General features: G+C 40.7%; 1 protein-coding gene across 3 annotated transcripts; it reads right to left on the bottom strand.

The window, feature by feature from the left end:
* On the bottom strand, nt 1-27640 carry si:ch211-266g18.6 (synaptotagmin-like protein 2). 3 transcript variants are annotated; one of them, XM_010868135.3, is made up of 16 exons: nt 27510-27640; nt 27016-27224; nt 25061-25203; nt 24829-24919; nt 24523-24568; nt 24393-24435; nt 22879-24306; nt 20982-21043; nt 20415-20519; nt 19776-19948; nt 10692-10797; nt 6189-6350; nt 3657-3735; nt 2149-2248; nt 907-1112; nt 1-728 (listed from the first exon to the last, which is right to left on the bottom strand). In XM_010868135.3, exons 2-16 carry the CDS (start codon nt 27144-27146, stop codon nt 589-591), a joined length of 3015 nt encoding a protein of 1004 aa, XP_010866437.2. In that variant the 5' UTR covers nt 27147-27224; nt 27510-27640; the 3' UTR covers nt 1-588. The 3 variants fall into 3 exon arrangements, with proteins under 3 accessions (XP_010866437.2, XP_010866439.2, XP_010866438.2); XM_010868137.3 differs by having other exon boundaries at nt 27016-27220; XM_010868136.3 differs by having other exon boundaries at nt 27016-27187.
* Between the last annotated feature and the right edge of the window lie 351 nt (nt 27641-27991).

Here is a 27991-nt window from a genome sequence, read left to right as displayed (position 1 = left end):
GTCATCTTAACATGCAATTGTTGTTGCCAAAAATAACATATACTCCAATAATATTCAGCCAGTACAGCCAGAAGAGGACTCGCAACCTCTCAGTCTTTCTCCTCTCTAAGTCTCTTTGTAAGATTCATCCTTAGGAGGATTTCCTAGCCAATGCGCACCTACTCTTTTTATTGCTTGCTCTTTGGGATTTCATGCTGGGTATCTATAAAACCACGTGACAACTGCTGATTTAAAAAGAGCTTTATACAATACATTTGATTGATTGAGATTGGAGATCAAATTGAGAAAACTCCAGGGAGGATATGCAAGATGTGATTTTTTATTTGTTTATTTATTATTTTGATCTGTAACGTTACATCCCAATGTGAATAATATACTGCAAAATTCAATAAGAACATTTCTTGAGAAGTAAAAACAGTTTACAGAACTTTTTCTCGATTCAGAATAGTTCCATAGAAAATTATACTTTAAATGGGAAGAAATCTGAAGTGTCCTGAAGTGGGATTTGATCGTATGTCACTCATAGAAATAATAAAACATGTTAGTCTGCAGCAATACCCATATGTTGCACTCCCAGAATGCTTCACTCTATTTCCTTGGGGTCATAGAGGAGCGAAGGGGGATCTCACCCTCTACCCAGGCACCTGGACTTGCTAGCATCTTTTCCCAAAGAGTAATTTCTTCATTGACAGAATCCATCCAGTCCACTGTTTTTCCATAGCTTTGTCCTGGAATCAAAGTAGGCAAAACAATTGCACTTTCTTCCTAGAGAGTTAGCATCTCATACATTTTGCTAGTCTCATCCTGAGCAACTTCCAGTAGTAAGTCAATACATTTTCATGCTTTTAAACTTATTTACTAACATATGAAAATGAATTTCCATCACTCATGATGATGGACAATCACCTGTGCCCAGACTGAGACGGACCCCTCCCAGGAACTGATTGGAGAGGGTGTTGTGGTCCCACACAGTCAGCTCACAGCACGCCTCTCTGGCCTCTCCGGCACGGAAACCGTCATAGACCATGGCATGATTATACACCGGCTCCTGGTTCTTCTTCACCACCCCTGTCTTCTGGCGGCTCTTCTTGCTCGTGTCCGGTAACATGTAACTGTAAGAGACAATTACATTCATTTCATAGTTTTAATAGAAGCAAGTATCAATAGAAGCAAAAGATTAACACTAGCTGACATAATAAAAAACATTGTAACTGAGTACTCAACTATGGGCCATTTCCACTCTGTTATTTTAATTCCAACTCTAATCAGGAACTTATTTAGACCTGGGACACCAGGCAAGTGCAACTAATGACAAGTTAGAGGGATCAGCGATGCATTTATTCATACAATAGGCAAGGTTTTCTCCTGTATGGGTGTTCACTACATTTTTAGCGATTTAGAGATTTTTTAGCGGCCTTTCAAAAGGTACACAACCTAGGCAACCTTGGCAACATTCCAGTACTAATCATATGCTGGAGAGGCATTATTGAGAGGCTTATCAGAAAATCGTTTATTGGAAAATAACACAGTAGCATTGGTAGTAAAGAATGTTACATTGAGCTTGTTATTGCGCTTCTAAAAATAATCTTGGATGTTCTTCAGATTAATTTACTTTAACAGTGGTTTACAATTTAAATACAAGATGTCTCTGTCGGATTTTAAAGAGCATCTGAGGTAAGACACTGATTTTGTGGGTAGGAACAAGCCAAAAAATATCCAGAAGCGAAATATTGTCACTAAAGACAAAGAGCAAAGGCAGCAAGGGAGACTTTGTTGAAGTTACATTGGAAACCTCATCTAGTGGGTATATACCACTAGGAGAACTGACGCAGGTTGGAGAGCAACGATGCAGTTTGTTAAGAGTTGCCGGTCAAAAACAGAAGTCTATATATGTTAACTATGGCATGGCCTTAAGAGTTGAATACTCCTGTCCTCTGCATTTTAAAAACATGTGAAAGGTTATTTGAAAGAACTTCTATTAACTGTTCCTCAAATAACTATTTGAATAACCAACCCTAAATGTACATTTTAAGTAAGAAATGTAAGGAACAGTTAAAAGGATTGTAATTTTTCTTTTCCTTCAGTGTAAAGGATCATCCAGTCAGTTTATATTATTAGATTGTACAATTTCAGCGGTCAGATGCTCACCACTTCACAAAGGAGTCAACACCCTTAGGCTTCAGCCTACGCAGATTTCTGGCCTCCTTCAGCCACACATGAATCTCCCCTGAGATATCCTTGGCATTACCTGGAAAAGAGGTTAAATATCCAATACTCATGAGCATGCGATACAACACATACTTTTCTGACACATTTTGCTAATTTTGTGAATTGTGTACAATGCTGTCCAAATGTTTTAGGCAGGTGGGAAAAAGAATTGAGTAAAAGTAAGAATGCTATAAAAATTAGACATGTTAATAAATTATATTTATCAATTAACAAAATGCAAAGTGAGTGAACAGAAGAAAAATTTAAATCACGTAAATATTTGGTGTGACCAAAAAACACAACAATTGATCAAGGTACACTTGCACAAAGACAGATTTTGTAGACATAGTCAGGTGTATGATTAAACAAGTATACCAAACAGGTGCTAATGAACATCAATTAAATATGCAGGTTGAAACAATCATTAACTAAAACAGAAACAGCTGAGTTAGAGGAATAAAACTGGGTGAGGAACAGCCAAACTCAGCTAACAAGGTGAGGTTGCTGAAGACTTTACTGTTTGAAGTCCTACACCATGGCAAGACTGAGCACAGCAACAAGAAGTGTAGTTATACTGCATCAGCAAAGTCTCTCCCAGGCAGACATTTCAAGGCAGACAGGGGTTTGCAGATGTGCTGTCCAAGTTTTTTTGAAGAAGCACAAAAAAACAGGCAGAGTTGAGCACCGTAGAATGCAGTGGTCGGCCAAGGAAACTTACTGCAGCAGAAGAAAGACACATAATGCTTACTTCCCTTTGCAATCGGAAGATGTCCAGTGGGACGGTGGTACACGCATCTACTGTCTGGAGAAGTCTGGTCCGAAGTGGCCTTCATGGAAAATGTATTATTATTATGATTATTATTATGGAAGACTTGCGGCCAAAAAGCCATACCTCCGATGTGGGAACAAGGCCAATCGACTCAACTATGCAAGAAAACACAGCAACTGGGGTGCAGAAAAATGGCAGCAGGTACTCTGGACTGATCAGTCAAAATGTGTAATATTTGGCTGTAGCAGAAGGCAGTTTGTTCACCGAAGGGCTGGACAGCGGTAAACGAATGAGTGTCTGCCGGCAGAAGGTTCACACCAAACATTGATTTGACTTAGAGTTTTCTTTGATTCACTCACTTTTCACTTTGCATTTTGTTAATTGATAAATAAATACTATTAACATGTCTATTTCTGAGAGTATTCTTACTTTACAGAATTTTTTCACACCAGCCTAAAACTTTGTTTGTGTTATATTGTATTTTGTAGATTGATTCAGTCAGATTGATAGGAGAATAATATATTAAATAAGAAATAGCAATAGTTGTTATTATTGAATTTGTCATTTTCATGTCATTTGAACCTTGTAAAATGTACAACACAATTTGTGTTGAGGTTTTTGATTCATAATGTATTTGCTATTAATTTGTTTTTCAATCAACAAAATAATTAAAACATACCTGTTGAACCAGGGGGAGAATATTTCAGTGCCACTATCAAGATTCCATGACATTCATAAGACTCCTGGCCTTCAGGATTCTACAAATAAAAACACGAAAGACTCTTTAGTGCATGCCAAACATTTCTGCATCTGTTTGGAAGGCTTTTTTGTATATTACATTTTTTACATATGTTTATGGTTTGCAGATAATATTAACAATAACATGTATTTTACATAGTGCTTTTCCTTACAACAAGAATCCCCAAAACACTTAAAAATATAACAGTGGCCATTAACTTGGCAATTGTCTTCAACAGCTCAAACATCTCATTACAACCTATAATTTCATATTTACATATTGGGGACATAGCCTAACAGTTTGTCTAGTGTCAATGAATCTGACCAGTAATCAAAAGGATGCTAAACTGAATATCCAAGCTGAGAAGGTGAAAAACAATTATTTCCTTGAGCAAGACTGTTAACCCGATGTTCCCATGTTATTTGTTGTAAATTATGTGTTTCTCGGTCAAATAACAGCAGACATTTTTTTTTCTGATATCTTTATATATACACTGTATTTATTTTCCAATAATTTTATGTTATATTGACTGTGAATATACACGATCAGCCATAACATTATGACCACATGCCAAATATTGTGTAGGTCCCCCTTTTGCAACCAAAACAGCCCTTACCCATCGAGGCACTTTTTCAGCAATTTGAGTTACAGTAGCTCGTCTGTTGGATCGGACCACATGGGGGAGTCTTCGCTCCCCACCTGCATCAATGAGCCCATGACCATGACCCTGTTGCTTTTCCTTTCACTTTTGATAGATACTGACCACTGCAGACCGGGAACACCCCACAAGAGCTGCAGTTTTGGCCCTTGTCAAAGTCGCTCAGATCCTTTTTTCCTGCTTCTAACACATCAATTTTGACTCTTTTTACTGGCTCAGATCTTTGAGTAGTTCAGTAAAGAGTTAGAATCTTTTGAGTCATTTTCTTGATTTGATTCAGTAATGCCTATAAATCTATATTTGCGAACGTAAAACTAACAGCGGTTTGAAGGAGAGTAAGCTACTGAGCTGGAAGCAAATGTTCCGTGGTTGGGGTAGAACTCCCCTGCCTGTCATTCAATTGAACGATAGTCTTTTTTACTTTGGCCAAGGCTCATTGTACGATGTCATCAGTGTTTATCTTTACAATCAAATCAACTACTACATTAGCCTAATTATTTTAGACCTACCATGTGTCCAATTATCTGTTACAAACATATCTTGATAATGCTACTGTCTTGATCTATTTTTCCATATGTAATTGCCATATGTAATGCATTTGCATTAATTGCACATCCATACATTCCACTTGTACATACATATAATTTATAAATTTTTCAGCCCTCCTATTTACACTTCTGGTTAGACACAAACCGCATTTCATTGTACTATACTTGTACTGTTCAATGAAAATAGAAATCTAATCTAAAACATAGACGCTGATCGGAGAACTGAGCTGGAGGACCAGGTATGAAGCAAGTGATCATGTTATAGAAATCTGCTGCCAAACGTTAAATGAACGATACAATTGAACAAGTCACTAGAAATATTTGTTCAAAATGAACAAATTGTTTGTGAACTGCATATCTCTAATATGTTAGAGATACCTACTCTCTGAGGTGCACGTGCTGTTACAACATTTGCCCTACACTCCTTAAATTTTTTTTAAAGAGAAAGCCTGCTAAGGGCAAAGTCCATAATCTTATTTCGTGTTGTAACATATTCTGCTTTTGGGAACAGATCACTCAATTGAGATCAAGGCTTCTTCTGCCCAGCCATAAGGCTCCTATCCCTGTGGGGAGTGGAAATAACAATCAGATGGTTAAAATTTATATATCCGGTAGACAATCTGGCTTGCTCTCTGTGATTAGCGTCATGCTGGCAACATTTGCAATTCAGTAGCAACAACAAGACTTCCGGTTTTAGGATTTTCCCTTCAAAATAAAAGTTGGCGGTGAAACACGATATTAATTATATTAAATCAATCAGAAGAGAATACATTCACTGCGGCATACAGAATAGTATTTCCTGTATGAGGCAAAATGTATACCATGTAAAGTATATTATAGTGTTTTGCATTGGGGGCTAAAGAGAGAGTGGAAAATATCATTCCCCATGATTAGACAGGTTTGACTGACTCTACACACTCTCCTGAATATTTCCTACAACTCTTTCAATGTGGCACAAACAATAGCTTTTGAGCTATGAGTTGGTATGTATTCCATATTCAGTCATTTGCATTGTCTGAATTTTATTAATAAACACTAAAATTAAATTACTCTTATGAACAAATTAATTGTTGTCAATGTTTTGAGAGGTGTATTTTCACATGCCTAGTGTGAATTGACAAATAAAAAATTATGCGCCCAATAATAAAGCCATTATAGTATCAAGAAAAGTAAAAGCTGCCTTGCGGTGTATATTTTTTAAATAATTCCAGGAAATGTCTTTTATCTGGGGCCATAGACTATACCAGGTAGCTAAGTATATTTTACCTTGGGCTGTAGGTTATACCAGGTAAGACTCTCGTGCCACCAGTCCCAGGTCTTCAGGTCTATGTTTACCTGGCCCAAAAAAACATTTCTCCCTCTAAAGTCATTGTGCCACACAGACAGTTTCAAGGTCCGGCCTTTCAGACCATCCATCTTCATATTGTACTGAAGAGAGTAAAAAAAGATATATTTAAACACACAAAACATTTATTACTTCTCATGATTACCTTTTCATGGCCTGGTAACAGTAGTAATTATGAATTAATAATGTTTTCAGTTTTGTAAAATGTTTGTCATCAACAGACCCAGTGGTAAAGCAGTGGTAAATCAAATGTGGGTATACTCTGATTACCAATTGTAATTTAAAAAAATGTAAACCCTATACATACAAATATTTCCCCAAATGGTGAATAAACTGTCGTAAGAAATGAAAAAGGAGTGTAAAGTTATTTTCATCCAGTGAAGTAATTTAACAGATGCAATTAAATCCAGAGCCTCTTAAATTTGAGAATATTAACCTTCCCACTTTTTGTAATACTGCCCCCCTGTGGGAATAAAACCCACAAATATTACTTTAAAAGACCCGTTTTCGTGCACAGTGCTGTACTACCTGAGCTACACCACTGCTTAAAAGTCCCTTCATCATTGAACTTCCCTCACCTTACAATTCTCCCACATTAGGAACTTGGATGTCACCTAGTACTACTACTGTCAGGACTACTTCTAGTACTTGCTACTGTCAGTGACTTTCATTTAATAATAAAAAAACAAACAACGTTTCAGTATTTAATTAATACAGCAATAGCAATATTGCGCCATCTTGTGGTCTGAATTAGATACTGACGTAATTCACAGTGTTATGTAAATGACATTATCCCATTGACTAGTGCACTTCACAAACAACAAGGTCTTTATACTGAAACTGTGGTGGAAGACATACATATTTTTTCATCTGTAAATGTAAAAGGGTATACATTTTACTAAATGTAAAGGTTCTCAAAGAACAACTTTAAGAACATACCCTCTAAAAAAAGGATCCCCAAAACTCAGAAAGTTTCAGTTATTGAAGGCTTTTCTAGAATTGATAAATTCATGGAGATTTTTGGTGCGAGAATAACTTCAGCAAGCGCTGCAGGAAATGATATGTAATTTGAGAAATTATAAAAATTGTGCTTTTTCGTGTACACACCTAAAGACCTAAATAGCTATTCAGAGAGCTATTTGGGTTTTTTCGGGGGATGTTTTCATGTTAATCCATGCACCCTATTGAAGATTAGGTGATGAAGATATTATATTGCTTTTGGGATATAATCCTTTGGGATACAAAAAATCTGGACCTTTCTATAACATGTAATTGACATTTGTTTTATATTTATTTAATCACGATTTCTGGATTCTACCCTTATATACCCTTGTATTCTGTTCAGTCTCATCTACAGTTGTGCTCAAAGTTTTGCATACCCTTTGAGAATTGGTAATATATGTACCATTTGTAAAGATTCAATTTTTTATTTCTTATGGGATTCACATTCAGTTGTAGGTCATAACAGAATGGCACAATCATAAAACATAACATGGCAACAAAGAAAAATAATTACGGACCCCTGTTCAAAAGACTGCTGTAAGGGTCCCTTCCTGAAGGGGCCATTCCACCTCGTGTTTTCTGTGTGTCCTTGTCTTGTCCTTGTATGGTCTTTCCTGTTCTTGTTTCTGTTAAACGGTATATTCAGTTCACCTGTGTTTTAGCCCCCACCTGTTTCTGTTCTCCTCGTTTCTCAGTGTATTTAGTTCAGCCCTTTTCTCCTTGTCCTTGTCGGTCATTGTGTGTGTATATGTTATGTACACCTGTCTGTGCTCCTGTGCTCCTGTGCTCCTGTGCTCCTGTGCTCCTGTGCTCCTGTGCTCCTGTGCTCCTGTGCTCCTGTGCTCCTGTGCTCCTGTGCTCCTGTGCTCCTGTGCTCCTGTGCTCCTGTCCCATTGGACTTATCGTAGTGCCCGGCACTCAGTTTGGTTTCTTCGTTATTTTTTGTTTAATAAAAGGGGTAAACCCTAGAACTTCTGCACTTGCCTCCGTCTCCATATCTACCTACGTGACAGAATGACCAACCGACCAAAAAGGAGGCAGCAGAAGTGGACGGTAGGGGAACTACTCGGATGGCCGGATTCAGACTCCGAGGAGGAGGACCCCTACCGTCACCCCCTGGACCGCTGGATCCCCCGGTGGCCTTCACCGAGCGCAGGCCCGCGTCAGCCACGGAAAAGCCGACGCAGAGAACTGACCACCAGAGACCCATTCCGGTCGGCACCCGGTCTCATTCCCCAGGTTCCCCGAGCGGGCTGGCGTGGTAGCAGGCTGGCCATTCGGCGCACCCCGCTACCCACTCCTGTCCCGCGGCCAGCCCCGGTCCCTACCCCTGTCCCGCGGCCAGCCCCGGTCCCTACCCCTGTCCCGCGGCCAGCCCCGGTCCCTCCTCCTGTCCCGCGGCCTGCCCCGGTCCCTCCTCCTGTCCCGCGGCCTGCCCCGGTCCCTGCTCCAGCTCCGCTACCTGTCCCAGCCCCTGCTCCTGTTCCGTAGCCTGTTGCCGTCCCACTCCCTGCTCCTTCATCCGTAGTGGACACACCCATGGCCGACAGGTACAACGGCTCCCCTGAACGGTTACTCCACTTTTTAGAGCAGGTCATTCAATATCTTCAGGGCAACAAGACCTGTCTCGCCACCGGCTTTGAGCCCTTTGTGCTCTCCCTGCTCACCGGTCGGGCACTCGAGTGGGCAGGAGAGCTATGGGACCGAGGGGACATCCCGTGTGTGTCTGCTGAAGTGTTCCTCGGGCTCCTGGACGAAGAGTTTGGCCTTAAAGCGCCCCCTGCTGCCCTGGAGAGGCAGCCAGCGCCCCCTGCTGCCCTGGAGAGGCAGCCAGCGCCCCCTGCTGCCCTGGAGAGGCAGCCAGCGCCCCCTGCTGCCCTGGAGAGGCAGCCAGCGCCCCCTGCTGCCCTGGAGAGGCAGCCAGCGCCCCCTGCTGCCCTGGAGAGGCAGCCAGCGCCCCCTGCTGCCCTGGAGAGGCAGCCAGCGCCCCCTGCTGCCCTGGAGAGGCAGCCAGCGCCCCCTGCTGCCCTGGAGAGGCAGCCAGCTCCCCCGGCTGCCCCGTGTCCGCCAGCTCCCCCGGCTGCCCCGTGTCCGCCAGCTCCCCCGGCTGCCCCGGGTCCGCCAGCTCCCCCGGCTGCCCCGGGTCCGCCAGCTCCCCCGGCTGCCCCGGGTCCGCCAGCTCCCCCTGCTGCCCCGGGTCCGCCCGAGCCGCCCCAGGAGGATTGGTGGGCCGAGCCGCCCCAGGAGGATTGGTGGGCCGAGCCGCCCCAGGAGGATTGGTGGGCCGAGCCGCCCCAGGAGGATTGGTGGGCCGAGCCGCCCCAGGAGGATTGGTCGCCCGAGCCCGCCGGTGACTGGCGGCCTCGCCCCGCGGCGCCCTCTCCTGCCCTGGAGCCGCCACCTCCTCCCGCGGCGCCCTCTCCTGCCCTGGAGCCACCACCTCCTCCCGCGGCGCCCTCTCCTGCCCGGATACCGCCGCCACCTCGACTCGCGGCGCCCTCTCCTGCCCTGGAGCCGCCGCCTCATCCCGCGGTGCCCCCTCCTGCCCAGGGGTCGCCGCCTGTCCCGGCCTCAGCGGCGCCCTCGCCTGTCCCGGCCTCAGCGGCGCCCTCGCCGGTCCCGGCCTCAGCGGCGCCCTCGCCGGTCCCGGCCTCAGCGGCGCCCTCGCCGGTCCCGGCCTCAGCGGCGCCCTCGCCGGTCACGACCTCTGCAAGGCCTCCGCTGGCCCCCGCTCCTCAGCCGGCTCCTCTTTTCGTCTATCTGACCTTGGCTTGGTATCAAGAGATCCCGGAATTCTTCACTTCTTAATAAGTGATTGAACAGTACTGACTGGCATTTGCAAGGCTTTGGATATCTTTTTATATCCTTTTCCATCTTTATAATGTTCCATTACCTTGTTATGCAGGTCTTTTGACAGTTCTTTTCTGCTCCCCATTGCTCAGTATCTAGCCTGGTCAGTGCATCCACGCGAGAGCTAACAAACTTGTTGACTATTTATACACAGACACTAATTACAATTAAAAAGCCACAGGTATGAGAAATTCACCTTTTAATTGACATTTTCACCAGTATGTGTCAGCTTGTGTGTCTTTAACAAGGCCAAAGGGTATGTAAACATTTGATCAGTGCCATTTGGGTGATTTCTGTTATCATTATGACTCAAAAAAAGAGCCAAACAACTTTGACAATAAATGTCTTAATATGCTCACTATCCTTAAACAAAATACATTTGTTTAGCATTTTTCAGTTATATTTTCAAAATCAATGCCAACATTTCAACATTTTTGCCAGTATATGCAAACATATGAGCACAAAAGTAACTTGAACCATTCAGGCTGTTAATTTTCAATCATCTCAGATGTTAACGCACATTTGTGTTTTCACAAATGTGAACATCTGTCTCACAACACAGTAAAACCTACTTTCAATGTCTCTCCACCATACACTGGGTTAATGGTGCGTTTCTTGATCGAGGTCTTCCTCTTGCTATTGCGGGATTTGTCAGGGTGAAGATAGGTCTTGATATATCTAGATTAGAGACAGAGATATGCTGTTAATAATCTAATAGTGTTGGTGCTTATGGGATGCCAAGTACATTTTTGATAAAGTAATGACCATACCCAAAAGTTATTTGTCCACCTCAACCTCACTACATTTTACAAAACAGGTAATTTTATTTTGGCTCATATTTTTTTCCATTATCTCTATGTAATAATGAGTGATTGGAAGTATTTCAATTATTAAATATAAGCAATTATGCATCACCGCAGTATTTATTTTATTCTATAAATATCACAATTTGCTGATTGAGCCTGCTGTATCTCATGTATATAACAATTGAACTCAGAAGCATCCTGTGTCCTGTGATCATCCTTTAGATGTCTGTAGAACTTAATTGGAGTCCACCTGTTGTAAATTAAATGTATTTGACGTTATTCAGATAGCCACACGTGTCTCTATAAGGTCCTAAACCTCAGGCCATGTCAGTGCATAACCAAAGAACTCATGAACTCCAAGGGACTATCAGAAATAGAATGGTGTTGGGTAGGGGTGTAATGGCATGTCTAACCCACAGTATGGTGAACAATGTGGTTTGTTGAAAATATTTTTTTTATTGATTTCTCAGAAAACACCAATTCTGGAAGAATATAAACTTCTCAAAAAATTAAGGGGAACTCGTAATCATCACAGTATAACGCCAAGTCAATTAAACTTCAGGGATATCAATCTGTCCAGTTAGGAAGTATAAGCGATCGTGAATCAATGTCACTGGTTCTGGTGCAAATGCAAGTGACCAAAGGTACACTGGAAAGGGAACAGCAAGACATCCCACCAAAAAGGGAATGGTTTTTGCAGGTGGTGGCCACAGATACAGTGGGGAGAACAAGTATTTGATACACTGCCGATTTTCCTACTTACAAAGCATCTGGAGGTCGGTCATTTTTATCATTGGTACACTTCAACTGTGAGAGACGGAATCTAAAACAAAAATCCATGAGATCACATAGTATGATTTTGTTTATAATTAATTTGCATTTTATTGCATGACATAAGTATTTGATCACCTACCAACCAGTAAGAATTCCGGCTCTCACAGACCTGTTAGTTTTTCTTTAAGAAGCCCTCCTGTTCTCCACTCAATACCTGTATTAACTGCACCTGTTTGAACTTGTTACCTGTGTTACTGAAACTGTGTCGCTGTGTTTAAGGGTACTGCACCCCTGGAACCTTTATTAATTAACCCAGTTGCCCCCCCCCAGGGACGTTAAGAGGGTTACCCTGCCAGGTTGACATGTGCTGCTCCAGAGTGTTCCTACCTGTGTATGTCGGCTGATGCAGACGTTAAGTAAAGTCCTTTAACCGTTCAAAGTGTGCGTGCATTCTTAACCATCTAAGGTTATAAAAACCTGTATAAAAGACATTCAATCAAACAGACTCCAACCTCTCCACAATGGCCAAGACCAGAGAGCTGTGTAAGGACATCAGGGATAAAATTGTAGACCTGCACAAGGCAGGGATGGGCTACAGGACAATAGGCAAGCAGCTTGGTGAGAAGGCAACAACTGTTGGCACAATTATTAGAAAATGGAAGAAGTTCAAGATGACGGTCAATCTCCCTCGGTCTGTGGCTCCATGCAAGATCTCACCTCGTGGGGCATCAATGATCATGAGGAAGTTGAGGGATCAGCCCAGAACTACAAGGCAGGACCTGGTAAATGACCTGAAGAGAGCTGGGACCACAGTCTCAAAGAAAACCATTAGTAACACACTACGCCGTCATGGATTAAAATCCTGCAGCGCACGCAAGGTCCCCCTGCTCAAGCCAGCGCATGTCCAGGCCCGTCTGATGTTTGCCAATGACAATCTGGATGATCCGGAGGAGGAAAGGGAGAAGATCATGTGGTCTGTTGAGACAAGAATAGAGCTTTTTTGTCTAAACTGCACTCACCTTGTTTGGAGGAAGAAGGATGAGTACAACCCCAAGAACACCATCCCAACCGTGAAGCATGGAGGTGGAAACATCATTCTTTGGGGATGCTTTTCTGCAAAGGGGACAGGACGACTGCACCGTATTGAGGGGAGGATAGATGGGGCCATGTATCGCGAGATCTTGGCCAACAACCTCCTTCCCTCAGTAAGAGCATTGAAGATGGGTTGTGGCTGGGTCTTCCAGCATGACAACGACCCGAAACACACAGCCAGGGCAACTAAGGAGTGGCTCCGTAAGAAGCATCTCAAGGTCCTGGAGTGGCCTAGCCAGTCTCCAGAACTGAACCCAATAGAAAATCTTTGGAGGGAGCTGAAAGTCTGTATTGCCTGGCTACAGCCTCGAAACCTGAAGGATCTGGAGAAGGTCTGTATGAAGGAGTGGGCCAAAATCCCTGCTGCAGTGTGTGCAAACCTGGTCAAGAACTACAGGAAATGTATGATCTCTGTAATTGCAAAAAAGGTTTCTGTACCAAATATTACATATCTGCAGGCCATTCAGGATGCACAGGTAGTCCAGATCCTCCAGGATGGCACATCCATACGTGCCATCGAAAGAAGGTTTGCTCTGTCTCCCAATATACTTTCAAGAGCATGGAAAAGAATACCAGGAGACGGGCCATTACACAAGAAGAGCTGGACAGGGCCGTGTTGAACGTTATGCTGCCTGCAACATGATCCAGCATGACCGGTTTGGTGGTGGGTTGGTGGTCTGGGGAGGCATATCCTCGGAGGGTTGCACAGACCTCCACATGCTAACCAATGGTAGCCTGACTGTTAGGTACCGGGATTAAATCCTCCGACAAATTGTTACACCTTACACTGGTGCAAGGGGCCCTGGGTTCCTCCTGGTGCAGGACAATGCTCGGCCTCATGTGGCCAGAGTTTGTAGGCATTTCCTGGATGACGAAGGCAATGATACCGTTGACTGGATCCAATTGAGAACCTCTGGGATGCTATGTATCAGTGCATCCAACACCACCAAGTAGCGCTACAGACTGTCCAGGAGCTCACTGATACCCTGATCCCCCAGGAGACAATCCCACATCTCATCTGGAGCTTGCCCAGACGTTGTCAGGAGTGCATACAGGCACATGTGGGCCATACACACTACTGAATCACGTTATGAGTTGCCGTGATACAATTCACGCAAGTTGGAACAGCCTGTGATTTCAATTGTTTACTTTGACTGTCGGTGTAAATTTGAATCCAGCCCTTAATCGGTTGGTGATTTTTATTTCCATTGACCGTTCTTACGTCATTTTGTTCTTAATCATTTACACAATGTACAGTAACGATTTTGATCTTTAATATGTTTCATTCGAGAAATGTGTGATTTAAGTGGTTCTTAAATTTTTTTGAGCAGTGTTTTATGCATAATGCCTGATGGAAACAAAATCCAAAATAAAGTGAAATATCTAAACATGGCACAAACTTTGGTATACAATCATCAATCAATCAATCAAAATGTATTTATAAAGCACTTTTTACAACAGCTGTTGTCACAAAGTGCTTTACAGAGACACCCGGCCTTAAACCCCAAGGAGCAAACAACAGTAGTGTTGAATTTCAGTGGCTAGGAAAAACTCCCTAAGAAGGTCGAATTTTAGGAAGAAACCTAGAGAGGACCCAGGCTCAGAGGGGTGACCAGTCCTCTTCTGGCTGGTGAGATATTAAGAGTCCAATTGGAATAATAAATAAATTTCTCTGGGCAAAATCCAGAGTCTATTTAATTTTAGACTAGGTCAGAAGTATGACCAGGTGGACCAGGACAGGGACAGCAACGGGCCCCCCAAACCAGGTAATCCGCAGGTGTGGACCAGGACCTCATCTCCTTCTAAAATTTAAAACTGGAGGAAACTGAGAAAAGTTAGTAGTACATCCCTCATGTCCCCCAGCACAATAATATAGCAGCGTAACACCTTGGAACTGAGACGGGGGGGTCCGGTGACACTGTGGCCCTACCCGGGGGAGGCCCCGGACAGGGCCCAACAGGCAGGAAATCAATCCAACCACATTGCCAGGCATCAACCAAAGGGACACCCACAAACCGCAACCCCCCTGACACTTGAAAGTTTGCACAGAGTTTGCATTTCTAACCTTAATTGGCAGATCATTCCACAGGAGTGGAGCTCTATGAGAAAAGGCCCTGCCGCCAACTGTTTGTTTAGAAATTCTAGGTACAATTAAAAGGCCTGCCTCTTGCAATCTAAGGTTACGTGTAGGTATGTATGGCTGGATCATTTCAGCAAGGTAAGTAGGAGCAAGTCCATGTATTGATTTATAGGTTAAGAGTAAAACCTTAAAATCAGCCCTAACCCTAACAGGCAGCCAATGTAAGGATGCCAGGACAGGAGTAATGTGTTAAAAAAAAATTGTTCTAGTTAGGATTCTAGCAGCTGTGTGCAGCACTAATTGAAGTTTATTTATTAATTTGTCTGGATAACCAGAGAAAAGAGCATTGCAGTAATCTAATCTAGAAGTAACGAAAGCATGGATTAATTTTTCTGCATCAGTTTTTGATAGAAAGTTTCTAATTTTTGCGATGTTTCGAAGATGAAAATAAGCAACTCTTGAGACATATTTGATATGTTCTTCAAAGGAGAGGTCAGGGTCAAGGGTAACGCCAAGGTTTTTCACAGTTTTTTGAGATACGACCATGCAGCCGTCGAGGTTCACAGTGAGATCTGCTAACAACGCTCTTTGTTTTTTGGGTCCTAAAAGGAGCATTTCTGTTTTATTTGAGTTTAAGAGCAAGAAATTCTCTGTCATCCACTTCCTAATATCTGAAACGCATGCTTCCAAAATAGCTCATTTTGGGGCTTCTCCATGCTTCATTGAAATATATAACTGTGTGTTATCAGCATAACAGTGAAAGTTAATATTGTGATTTCGGATTACATCGCCCAGAGAGAGCATGTATAGTGAGAACAATAATGGGCCCAGAACCGAACCTTGAGGAACTCCAAAGCATACCTTTGACTTGTCAGAGGATATGCCATCCACACTAATGAACTGATATCTTTCAGATAAATAAGATTTAAACCAGGCTAGAACATGTCCACGTAGCCCAATATTGGTTTCCAGTCTCTCTAAGAGAAGGGAGTGATCAATAGTGTCAAAAGCAGCACTAAGATCAAGAAGCAACCGGATGGATGCGGAACCTTTGTCTGAGGCCATTAGAAGGTCATTTGTTACCTTCACGAGTGCAGTCTCAGTACTATGATGGGATCTAAAACCGGACTGGAATATTTCATAAATGTTTTTTGTCTTTAGGAAGGCATTCAGTTGTTGGGAAACACATTTTTCTAAGATTTTTGAGAGGAACGGGAGGTTCGATATTGGCCTATAATTGTTTAATATGTCGGGATCTAGATTAGATTTTTTTAGAAGAGGCTTAATTTCTGCAATTTTTTATGAGTTTGGTACGCATCCGGAGGAAAGGGAGCAATTTATTATGTTCAGCATTGGCTGACCTAGCACAGGAAATAACTCCTTAAGTAATTTTGTAGGAAATGGGTCTAACTGAGAGTTTGTGGGTTTAGAACTCATTACAAATTTTGTAAATGTGTCGAGTGATACGGTGTCCCCATTGACACCTGGTCAGGGAGGTTCCGGAAATTTTTTGGACAACTGAGATTTTGAAGACCATAACTATTTAAGGATTCAGTTATTTGTTTTCTAATGGTGACGATCTTTTCATCAAAGTAGTTCATGTATTCATTACAACTAAAGTGAAGACCCACTTCACTTGCTAAGCTTTGCTTTTTTGTTAACTTTGCAACTGTATCACAGAGAAATTTTGGATTGTTTTTGTTCGCCTCAATCAGGTTGGAGAAATAAGATGATCGAGCAGACGTGAGTGATTTTCGGTATTGTACTGTACTGTCTATCCAGGCTAGTCTAAATACTTCCAACTTGGTGGAGCGCCACTTTCGCTCCAATTTTCTGGAGGCTTGCTTAAGTGCTGTAGTATTGTCGGTGTACCAAGGAGCAAGTTTCTTGCGTATTTCTTTAGTTTTTAGTGGTGCAACTATGTCTAATGTATTTCGCAGTATTGAGTTTAGATCCTCGATTTGATCATTTACAGATTTATTTACTCTGTCGTTAATGAGCGAACTTGTAAGAATATCAAGGAATTTATTTGTAGTCCGAGAATTTATAGCACGGCTTTTGAAACTCATTGTTTGGGGGGCAAGTGGATTTCTTGTTTTAACGGTAAATGTAATAAGACAGTGATCCGATTATCCAGGATTTTGGGGGTAAATTATTAGATCTACAATATCTATTTCTCGTGACAGGACTAAATCTAAGGTATGATTATGGCAATGTGTTGGACCTGAGACATGTTGGATGAAACCCATTGAGTCAATTATGGCTTGAAGAGGAAGAGGATCATTGGGGTTTTCCATATGAATATTGAAATCGCCAAAAATTAGAATACTATCTGCCATGACTACAAGGTTAGACAAGAATTCTGGAAACTCATTGAGGAACAATGTGTATGGCCCGGGGGGCCTATAAATAGTAGCTATGTAAAATGATTTATCGGCCTGGTTAACTTTCATGAGTAAAACTTCGAAAGAATGAAACTCTGTGATATGTTTGAGAGTAAGTTTATATTTACTGTCATAAATATTAGCGACACCCCCTCCTTTTCGGGACGCACGAGGGATATGATCACTTGTATAGCCAGGAGGAGAGGCCTCATTTAAGGCAGTGAATTCATTAGGCTTTAGCCACGTTTCACATAAACCAATAGCATCTAGTTTATGATCAGAGATTAATTCATTTACTGCAACTGCCTTTGGAGCAAGAGATCTAATATTTAGGAGTCCCATTTTGAGATGCGAAGTGATACAATTATTTTTATTTTTGACCGAGGTGGAGGAAGGCTTTATCTTAATAAGGTTGTTTTTGTTAGCACTACCTTGTTTAACTTTTCTCAGCCTGGAACAAGTCACAGTGGCAATAGGTAAAGCAGTACTAACTACTCTGGCTATGCTATTGACAGACTCCACTATGCTAGCAGGCTGGCTAACAGCCTGCAGCCTGACCTGCACCCTATCTCATGTTAAAGCTATAGGAGTGAGACTCCTGTCAATGTTCCTAGACAAAAGAAGAGCACCACTCCAGCTAGGATGGAGTCTGTTGCTCCTCAGCAGATCAGGCCTGGCCCTATTTCTGGGAGAGTCCCAAAAAGAAGGCCAGTTATCTACAAACTCTACCTCCTGCGACTGGCAGAACTCCGTTTTCAGCCAGCGATTGAGTTGCGCAAGTCTGCTGTAGAGCTCGTCACCACCCCTAGCTGGGAGGGGGCCAGAGACAATTACTCGATGCCGACACATCTTTCTAGCTAATTTACACGCTGATGCTATGTTCTGCTTCGTAACCTCTGACTGTTTCATCCTAACATCGTTGGTGCCAACGTGGATAACAATATCTTTGTACTCTCTATACTTGCCAGTTTTAGACTTTGCTAGCACCAAACCCATATTTGTGGCTACGTCGGTGGCTCTGCCCCCCGGTAAACAATGTACGATTGACGGCTGATTCTTTAGTCTAATACTGCGTGTGATGGAATCGCCAATGACTAAAGTTTTCAGTTTTTCAAGGCCACCGGTAGAACATGCCTGCCGACCATTCCCCTCCGAAGACGGCACGGGCCTTGACTCCGACTCCAGTGGGGAAAACCTGTTCAAGTCTCAGTTGGTTTTAGCAACGATTCAGGTTTAACTGGTCGACGGCATTTCTTCCCAGTGACCAAGAGAAAGTTATTGCCCGGCTGCAGGAGCTGTGCCGGGGGGCTAACAAAACTATCGTTTCTACCTGGTGGCACTGACGCAGATTTTTCTATTTCTACACTAGCATAATCCTTGCCTGGCATTTGCGTCAGAAGCCGAGCCTCTGCTATCTTTAACTTAAGACGAACATTCTCCTCCGTGTTGTTGCTACAACAATTACAGTGATAAGGCATTGTAATGATACTTAGCCTCGGGTGTTCAGGGGTGAGTAGTTCTGTTAATTATGTCCAAAAAGAGTCCCGGTGTAGAAAAGTTGGGTAAGAGGTCAACAGATAAATATTGCGTTGGTAAAACTCTAAAATAGAATTTTGACCAATTAGTTTATATCGAGTAAATTCGAAAAAGTTTGGCAGGTAGGTAACAGCAAGCAGAGTACAGCACGTCAACAATCCCACAATGCAGTTCGTCTCAGTGTCAATCATACCAATCATATTGGTACTACAGCAGGCCTACCTGTTTGTTGAAATTCTCTGGTACGAGCTCTCATCTGTAGCCACATACACACCCACCCATTGCTCTTGTAATTTCAATCTTTTAGAGTTGTTCATTAAAAAGAACACTGACTGGCTGGAAGACGCGCATTTTCAGATTTGCTAGCTGTTCAAATGAACGTCAGTGTAAACATGTTTCAGGTGTTAGATAATGTGAAGGCTACTTATACAGTAATTTTATCAACAACTCTCAAACACTGTTGTAGTTTACTGGAATGCCAAAATGCAGCTAAACCGGAGATTTAAATTAAGCTGTAGGATTCTACAATTTTAATTAATCAATAACCTAATAACTACTCGCCATTGCTGCTGTTCTGACTCGAAGTCCACTCACAAAACTGAAGTTGTAAAAGCTCCAACAAGATTATAATTTTGATTACGATGTGCACATAGACTCCTTTCTAAATAGAATAGCCTTCTCAGCTCAGTTTTATTCAAGAGCCAAGAAATATAGTTTAGCTAGCTATTTATTTTCAAAATGTTTTCAAATATATTCATTTGAGTTGACATAAAAACAGTAAAAAGACACCAGTATTGTATGTAATTTGTGTAGCGTTACTGCCCTAGAGTGTTGAGGAATAGATCTGGGCAAGGTAATAAAAAAATTGCTAAAGCATTGAAGGGTTCCAAGGGCAAGGTGGACTCAAACATTGATAAAATTCGGAACACCAACTCTTCCTAGAGCTGGCTGTATATGTTTGTTTTAATCCCTGATTGAGCTCACGGGTCAGTGCGTTGCTTGCGAGGGTTAGCGTAGGCCAGGTCCTGACACTGCTCCACTGTGATGATTAGCTCACCAGCCGCTGTGTATTTCAGGGCAAACTCCACTGCTCCACAGACAGTCACAGTCCCAAAATCCCCTGCCTCACTGTACACACTCAATAGACTTTCAGTGCGCTGATGAGAGAACATAAGAGAGACATTTCCATTCTAATTATTGAGATACAAAGCTAATAGTTTTGGATCTTTTAAGGGTTCTTCGAATTGTGATTGTGGGGGAAACACTGCTTTTCCCAAAAAATTGTAATGCTGCCTCTAAGGTATTTTTTGGGGGGGTTCATTTTGAGTAAGTAGGTTCTTAAGAGTCTTCCCCCACCGTTTCAATTAGGATAACCATTAAACAATCCTTCCCTGCATAAAAGAAAGAAGGTTACAATATGTAACCATATTATGTGTTGCTATCCATATTTCTCAATGTTTTGGTAAAAGCAGCAATTATATGAAGCAACCTTTGTGTGTGTTTAAGTAAACTGAACATTAATCAAAAAATGTCAAATTAACAGCTGAATCAAAAGCTTTGTGAGGTATGTGAAGTGTCATGCAGGACACTTGTGTTTTTCAATAAATAATGAAACAGTCTTACCCCAGAGATGGCCAGAGCATTGGTGCCATAACCTCTTTTAGCAACAATGTCAGATCCGTAGCTGGAGAAAGAGCTGCGGTCATCATCTGAGTCCAGATCCTCATCCTGAAGATAGTTGGAAAAGCAAAGAAGAACAAACTGTAAGAAAACCATCAGCCAGTGACTGCATGAGGATTTACATTTCATAACATTTGTTCAACAATTTTGAGCAATGTGTTTAGAAAAATGACCTTACATGTACAACAGGCAACGTGTGTATCTGTGTGTATGTGTGAGCATGTTTTAACAGGTGAAGTCATCCATCTTTCCTTTTTATGTATCAAGAAAACTATATGCATCAACAAAGGTTCCCTAAGGACTTTTAGGGGTTCTTCACGTTGATGAACCCCTAACACACCCCTAACTTAATGTACATGCATGTTCCAAATGGAATGTGTAGATGTGCAATGAAGGCACGCTAACCCATTATTTCAATGTGAAGACCCCTCTTGTCTTTTTGTGTCCAAATCTTTAAACAGAAAATATGTACTGTCAATGTGGTTAATTTGTGGTATTTGAACATCTAACCTCCCAAGTGTCCATGAGTGTAGCAGCCATTGTTTGGGGTTTCTGCAACACAGCTGGAGGCTCTAAATCAGAGTCGGGGAAAGGTTGTTAATTGGTTTGATACGTATTTTTCCTCACTTATCATGCCTGAAAGTGTCAGCTTAACAACATTTTCTCTCCAAACAAAGGTTGTCATGGTTATGTGGAAGATTAATTAATTATGCATATATATTACAGATTCATAAATATATTCTATTTGCATGAATTAGGTTTATTAAACATGTGTTAAATATGTAGGTTTTGTGTATATGTTATACAGGCTGGATACTTTGCTCATTCTAGGAGCTGGGGAAACTTGGTTAAAAATGTGAGGACTTCAGCTATAGCTTGTCCCCCTCTCCGTCAGAACTCTTGCCAGCAAATCCTTGTTCTCTTTTTGGCCCAAGCCCAAATACAGGCATTCTTTAGCTATGTTCCTAGGACTTGGAGCATTAAGATGAGAACCAGATGTTAGAAGAAAATATAAGGGGCCCCTCATGTGTGTCTTTGTCATACCTAGGAATGTTCACATGAGTGTACTTTGTCTATGTATCACCTACAAGCTTGTAATAAACTATTAGAATTGAATTATTGGTTTCCTAGGGTACTTTAGAAATTAAAATCAAGTGGACTCAACCCTCGAACCTGAGAAGTGAAAAAGAATTATCTGCAACAGTTATAAAGGGTGTGCCTTACTACTACTTGGATGTCATAGCTTAAGGCTGTATGCACCAGAGAAAGAAAACTGTAATCATGAAACTTGACCTAAAACTAGAGTTAACCTTTCTACCAGGTATATGGAGCCATTGAGAAAGAACCCAGAGAAAAAGCAAGCATTGACTAACTATGGGTGGAGCCAGTAACTGAAAGGTGCACATTATCAGGTTATAATCTTTTTGTGTTAGTTTGGTTAATAATGACATTGCAACCTGGCATCTAAAACTGGAAAAGAATAGAGCTACATGATAAAGTTTAAAATAAATTCCTGAAAAAAACACAATGTTTTACTTGAAAATAAAGAGGCCACTACAGCATCATATCAGTGCTAAATGTCACACATGCACAGAATGGCTTGCATATGCAAGAATATGCATTGTTGAGCTAAATGATTGCTCGTTGCTGAGTGAGCAGCAGTCAGAAAAGGGAGGGCCAAAGAAGTGTTTGCACTTGTGGGGTGTGTGTGTTGAGGGAGCTCTGCAGGTTGAGACACAACTCATACAGCTCAAGGCAGGCTATCCACTTCTGGCAAAGTATGTATTTAGCCAGTCTTTTGATCACTCCCAACAGACCCCAAAAAAACTTGAAAGGTGAACTGGAATTTTACCGTATAGTTTGTTTTCTTCAGTCTGAGAGTGGCTGTAAACGTTTTGTCTACCCAATTATGAACCTAAATAATTCTGTGACATTAATTAATAGACAATTTTTTGTAAGAACATGAGTAGGATCAAATGTGGTTATTTAAAGATGGTCTGACTAGCCTATCTAGTCATTTTCTATTAAAAAAATATCAACTGAGATCAATTAAACTATAGCACATATACATTTGTTTTTTGGCTTACAATTGCATAAAGTGAGACAAACTTGAATAAATACATCTCAGCACTGTGCATTCTATGGTTTTATCATGTTGGTTTCTCTGTGTCTTTATATAGGTAAACAAACAGGACACCCCTGGTTACTTCATCTTTTAAATGTAAATCATAATTACACAAGATTGTTGTAATCAGGTCAATCATTTGACCACACTCTCTAATTATAATAACAAAAAAACACAATCCATTTACTACAAATGAGTCTGCACATAAGTTCACGTATAAACTTGATTATGCAAAGCCATTCTTTGACATTTGACACTGATCTGATGCCATAGACTACTTACCTTTAGCTTTCTCCGTCACTGGAGATTCAGATGAATTGACCACTATTGCAGGAATATGGAGTTTTCCTGTCTGGTTCACTTTTCCAATGTCTCCATTTAGGGAATGCTTAGTCTCATTTTTAGATTCCTTGAATATTCCCACATTATCTTCATCTAAAGTCTGTCCATCTGCTGCTTTTCTTAATGATTCAGACATCTTTACATCCATCTGTTCTGAGAAATGGATCTGTTCCCCTTTCTTTTCTTCACCAACCACTTTTGGAGAAACTCTATGGGCTATCTTTGTTCCATGCATTCCACTACCAAGCATTTCAGTCCCTGAGTGGCCATCCTTACTATACATCACAATGTACTTTTCTTTACCCTCCTCATTACTCTCATTTTGTGTAAGGAGATTGTCTGATACAATGATTTCTTCAAGAAAATGAACAGCAACTGGAGGAGATTCTTCTGAAGAAAGAACTAGACTGACTGGTTTTCTAACCAATGAAGGATCTACAGGAACATATTTTTCAGGTGAGAACTGAGGACATTCAATTACTGTGGATTCTTTAGTGGTAGGAGATGGGACACTTCTCTGGAAAGAGAATGTATTTTTATATGATACAGTTTCACTCTGATTTTGGTAATCTTTTTGTTCTTGGCTCTCCGTTGAAACATTTTGGTTAAGCCTAACAACATCCATCCCCGAAGTATCTTCACTTTCAAGCAGCAGTTGGTCCTTCTGAAACATAGCCTCTGAGGTTGGCATGCTAGCGGACTCATCATATTTCAAAACTTGAAAGTCGGGTCTCTTGTTTTGGGATTTATTATCTGTCCAGGACAGAATCTCAGTACTAGGTGACACCTCTGTGGTATTCGTCATTGTAGAGGTATAGTTCACCTCTGGCTTTGGCCTCGTTGCCAAGATCTCTAGAGACAAAATAGCTAAAGGCTCATTTCCTGAATTTTCAACATCAACAACTATTGATTTATTTGTTCCAATTTCTATCTTTATGTCTTTTGGCTTGGCTTCAATAAGGGTACTTTTCAGCTGTGCTTGTGTTGGTTCATAAGGATCTGCATATGAAACTGGGCTTTTCTTCTCTGGTTCATTCTTTATTTCAAAAACCACCAGATTATTGTTGGATTTCAGATTTGCAATGGTGTCCAGAGTTTCAGTTGATGAGTTTGATTGAGGGTCCATACTGGATATGTTTGTAGGACCGAGCAGAGACATAGGAGTGGCGTGAACAGATTCTGTCTCTTTTCTTTGACTAGGTTTCCTGTCTTGTGATTGGTAGACAGCGTGAGTTGTACTAAAGTATGGTTTAGTACAATGTTGATTTGAAGATGTAAATGGTTTTGTGGGTTTTTCCTCACTAGCAGGCCCCTCATGCGACCTGTAGAGTTTATGTTTCTTTTCAGGAACAGCAACAGAGTTGTTTTCTGCAAGATAGGATTAGTTAATTTATTGTTTAAGGTTTGTCTCTCTGGATCTATCCTTCCACAGCTGCTAAATATTTCATACTCACCAGTATCAACACTGTTTTCCAGATTGTTCTTCTGCTGGTGACCCTGAGGATAACAGAAATGCTACTATGTATAAACTGTTAAGTTTAAGTGCAAGACAGATGAAAAGAAAGATAATGAAAATAAACAAACCTCTTCATGAACAACTGGGTTTATGAACCTGGGATATGGTTTCTTACTATGAATATAAGAGAGTTTTGATTAGGAACAATGGTAATAGACCTAATGAATGTGCGTAAACGATCGTGTACATTAGAGTGCAAGAATAAAAGGGTCCAATGTTTTAAAAAGTGCATATTTTGACAGCACTTAAATTAATTAATTAAATTACAGTTCTCTATGAAGAGTAATTGATTCACCCTTCAATGGTTAAAGTCACTGCAATACATGTTTCTATTGCATGTGTGACCAGAAAAATATACCCTAGGATAATCTTACATCTCAGATGTCTTGGTTTGAGGGTCGTTCTCCTTTTCTGCTCCTTTGTTTTCTGTTTGTCCAACATTGCAGGAAGGATCACTCCTAAGGACTAAAATAGTGACAGTGGGATAAGTCTAAGAATAAGGAAGTCAGCAAAGAAGTCAGCAAATACAAAAATATGTATGCATTTTTAATTGATTCAGAGTTTAATTGTTTTGCTGAGAAATGTTTATCAGTTCAAAATCTATACCTGTTGTCTTTTTCTTCATTGAAGACCTAACAACATCTGTCACATCTGAATGTCGTCCATACCGACGATTCCTGAGCTCTTGAAACCACTGCCCAGTCATGATTTTAAGCATCTTAGGGTCAGGAATGGAGTAATGCAGACGACTAGCACCAACAGAAAATAATGCAAAGAGGAAAGTGGGTAATGAAAATGGCTCTTTATTTTTAGTAGACCAGGATGCAGATTGAAAAGTGATAAATTAAACTAATGCATTGTAAAACCCACCTCTGTAAGAAAGTAAAAAACTTGCAATAGGGTTGTGAGTTTGCTCAACATATTGGGATACCAACATACATTCTCTAGTATGCTAACACATTATGACAATACAAAACGTATAAAAAAGGTATTCTTTCAGGGTAGACTCATACTCTAAAACAGGGGTCTGGACATCCTGGTTTACAGGCCACATCAAGATGGCAAGGTTTGTATAATACTGTTATTATTAGAAGTATTAACTATATATATATATACATTTATCAGCATCTTGTGAGCAACATTAAAGAAACACGTCTGGGTTAAATTTTATTTTCAAAATAATAGTGACCAATGTATGACTTCAAAACTGAAATTGAGTTTATTAATTGTTTAAGAAAATATACCTCTCAAAATACTGGCCACAATGTAACTCAATGGATATGAAATATATATTGCCCTATAAATGTATGGGATGGGCGGGGTAAAATGCCAGCAACAATTGCAAATACACAGTGCCCATTTTTTTGCATATATTTACACTATAGAGTCTCCTTGACATTTCCTACAATACATTCACTGTGGCGTATAGTATAGTTTTTTCTGTACAGGGCAATATTTATTTCATATCCTTTGAGTTACATTGTGGCCAATAGGATCTAGGATGGGTGGAGTAAAATGCCACCAACAATTGCAAATACAGAGTGCCCCTTGATTTCTTTGCATATAATTATTCTATCCACTCTCCTGAACATTTCCTACAATAAATTTTTTACAATATACACTAAGAAAAGTGTCAAAAGTTATTCAATTCATATTATTAAAATCGCGTTTTACCACGGACACCTATTTTGAAATTTTTCCAAAACCGGAAGTCTTATTTTTGCTATGGAATCATTAATGTTGCCAGCATGACACTACTATTTTATAACCAAGCACTTTTCTGGGTCAGGTTGTCATTAGAGCAGTTGATGTTTGGAATATTTTGCTAATGCAAATGTTTATGACCATAACTCCAATGAAATTAGTAGGGAAAGTGTGAACATAGATGCAGAATATCAAGAGGAATTTATACTGCATAAATTAAACTATTTGGTAGTTAATAAAATCGGCATCACAAAACTAAACTTTTCTTTCAGTGAGTGACCTTGAAACACTGAGGTAAAAAAGTATCAACAGTAGGTCCATGCAATTCTGATCATGCAAAATGTCCTTATAATTTTAACCATATCAGATAAGCATCAAACATATAAGGAAATGTTTCGACAGCACCTTGATTTAAGGATATTTGAGTGTGTGACTGGGTGGAAGGTTCAACTTAAAGTGCATTGATAACAGGGGTATAGGCATACTTAAACAATGGGACCAGTAATTGATGTACGTTAGTAAGAGAGGTGTAGGCCTACTAAACACTGGGACCATTAATAGATGCAGTTTCAGTTATTTTTGTGTTGTCCCGTCATTGACAATCAAAACATAGTAAACCTGGAACTAAATACATGCAGCAAATACTTTATTTCTTTATTGCCAAATCTGAGCAAATAAAAGGCAATCACAATGAACCACAGAAAACCATGTCATTAATCACGATTTATTTCAAAAGTTGTGATTATTAAACAATGCTGTCTCACTGTGTAGCCTATATTGGTCTTTCAAAATATTTGCAACTGTTCATTTTCTGTTTGTTTTGACACAACATTATCAATATGCATATTGCCATTTACCGTATGCGTCCAGTCTCTTGTCTCTTGAGGTTTTCATCTCGCTGAAGCACCTGCCGGATTGCCAATTCCTCATCGGTGGACAGATAACTTAGGTCCAGATACTCTGATATATCCTGTGTGGACTTCATCATGACATAACTCTTCCCGATAACGCTGTGATTCCAAACGTTTTCTATAGACAGAATTCAAGTTGAACTTTGTTTTCCTGTCTTCACACACCCGAGAACATGAATGAAAAAATACAAACTAGTTAATCTACTTTGGGAAAATAAGAATAAAATGCAAATAAAAAACAAATGTTATTTTTACGTTAGTCATGCAGCCACTGAGTTCAAACACATACCAAAACTGTCATTATGTAAACACAGTTCATTGTTAAAAAGAGGGATGTTAATAATTGATAGTGCCACGCCACTGTCTGAGAAAGATGCAATGTGCAAGCTTTAGGAACAGATGTTAATAATGTCTGAAAAGTAGGAACAATTATTACATACCCAGTCGGTTTCCCAGTTGAACATTGCTTAAAAAAATATTTTGGCAACCTACTCCATTAACAGAGAGAAGAAAAAAACACCCTCACTAATGGCTGGGTAGATCATTTTCTTTGCTTTAAGAAAATCCAACCTCAAGGCATAATGGAAATGTGCACTGACAGACACACCTAATTCTTGTGTAAACATGTAGCCAGCAAATGGGTAATGTGCTCTGACTCACACTCTCATAATTTAACTTGCCCTGTTGCCTTTTCTAAGGTCAAATCATTCCTTTAGGTTCACCCCATTATAGGACTAAAGCATTTCAAGACAATGAATTATATTGTTTCTATCAATTAGCTTGAAACTATACAGAAAACCAAGATGTGAAGCTACAGTATTTCCTTAGTTATTGTAATCCTATACACTGTTTCCATTCAGTACATATATAGTGTGATGCATACTGTGTCAATATCCACACTCTCAGATTATACTTTTTTCAA

Source organism: Esox lucius, chromosome 11 (assembly GCF_011004845.1).
Source record: "Esox lucius isolate fEsoLuc1 chromosome 11, fEsoLuc1.pri, whole genome shotgun sequence".
Lineage (NCBI taxonomy): Eukaryota > Metazoa > Chordata > Actinopteri > Esociformes > Esocidae > Esox > Esox lucius.
The sequence above is the reverse complement of the archived record's forward strand: the minus strand, read 5'-3'. Positions and strand labels throughout refer to the sequence as shown.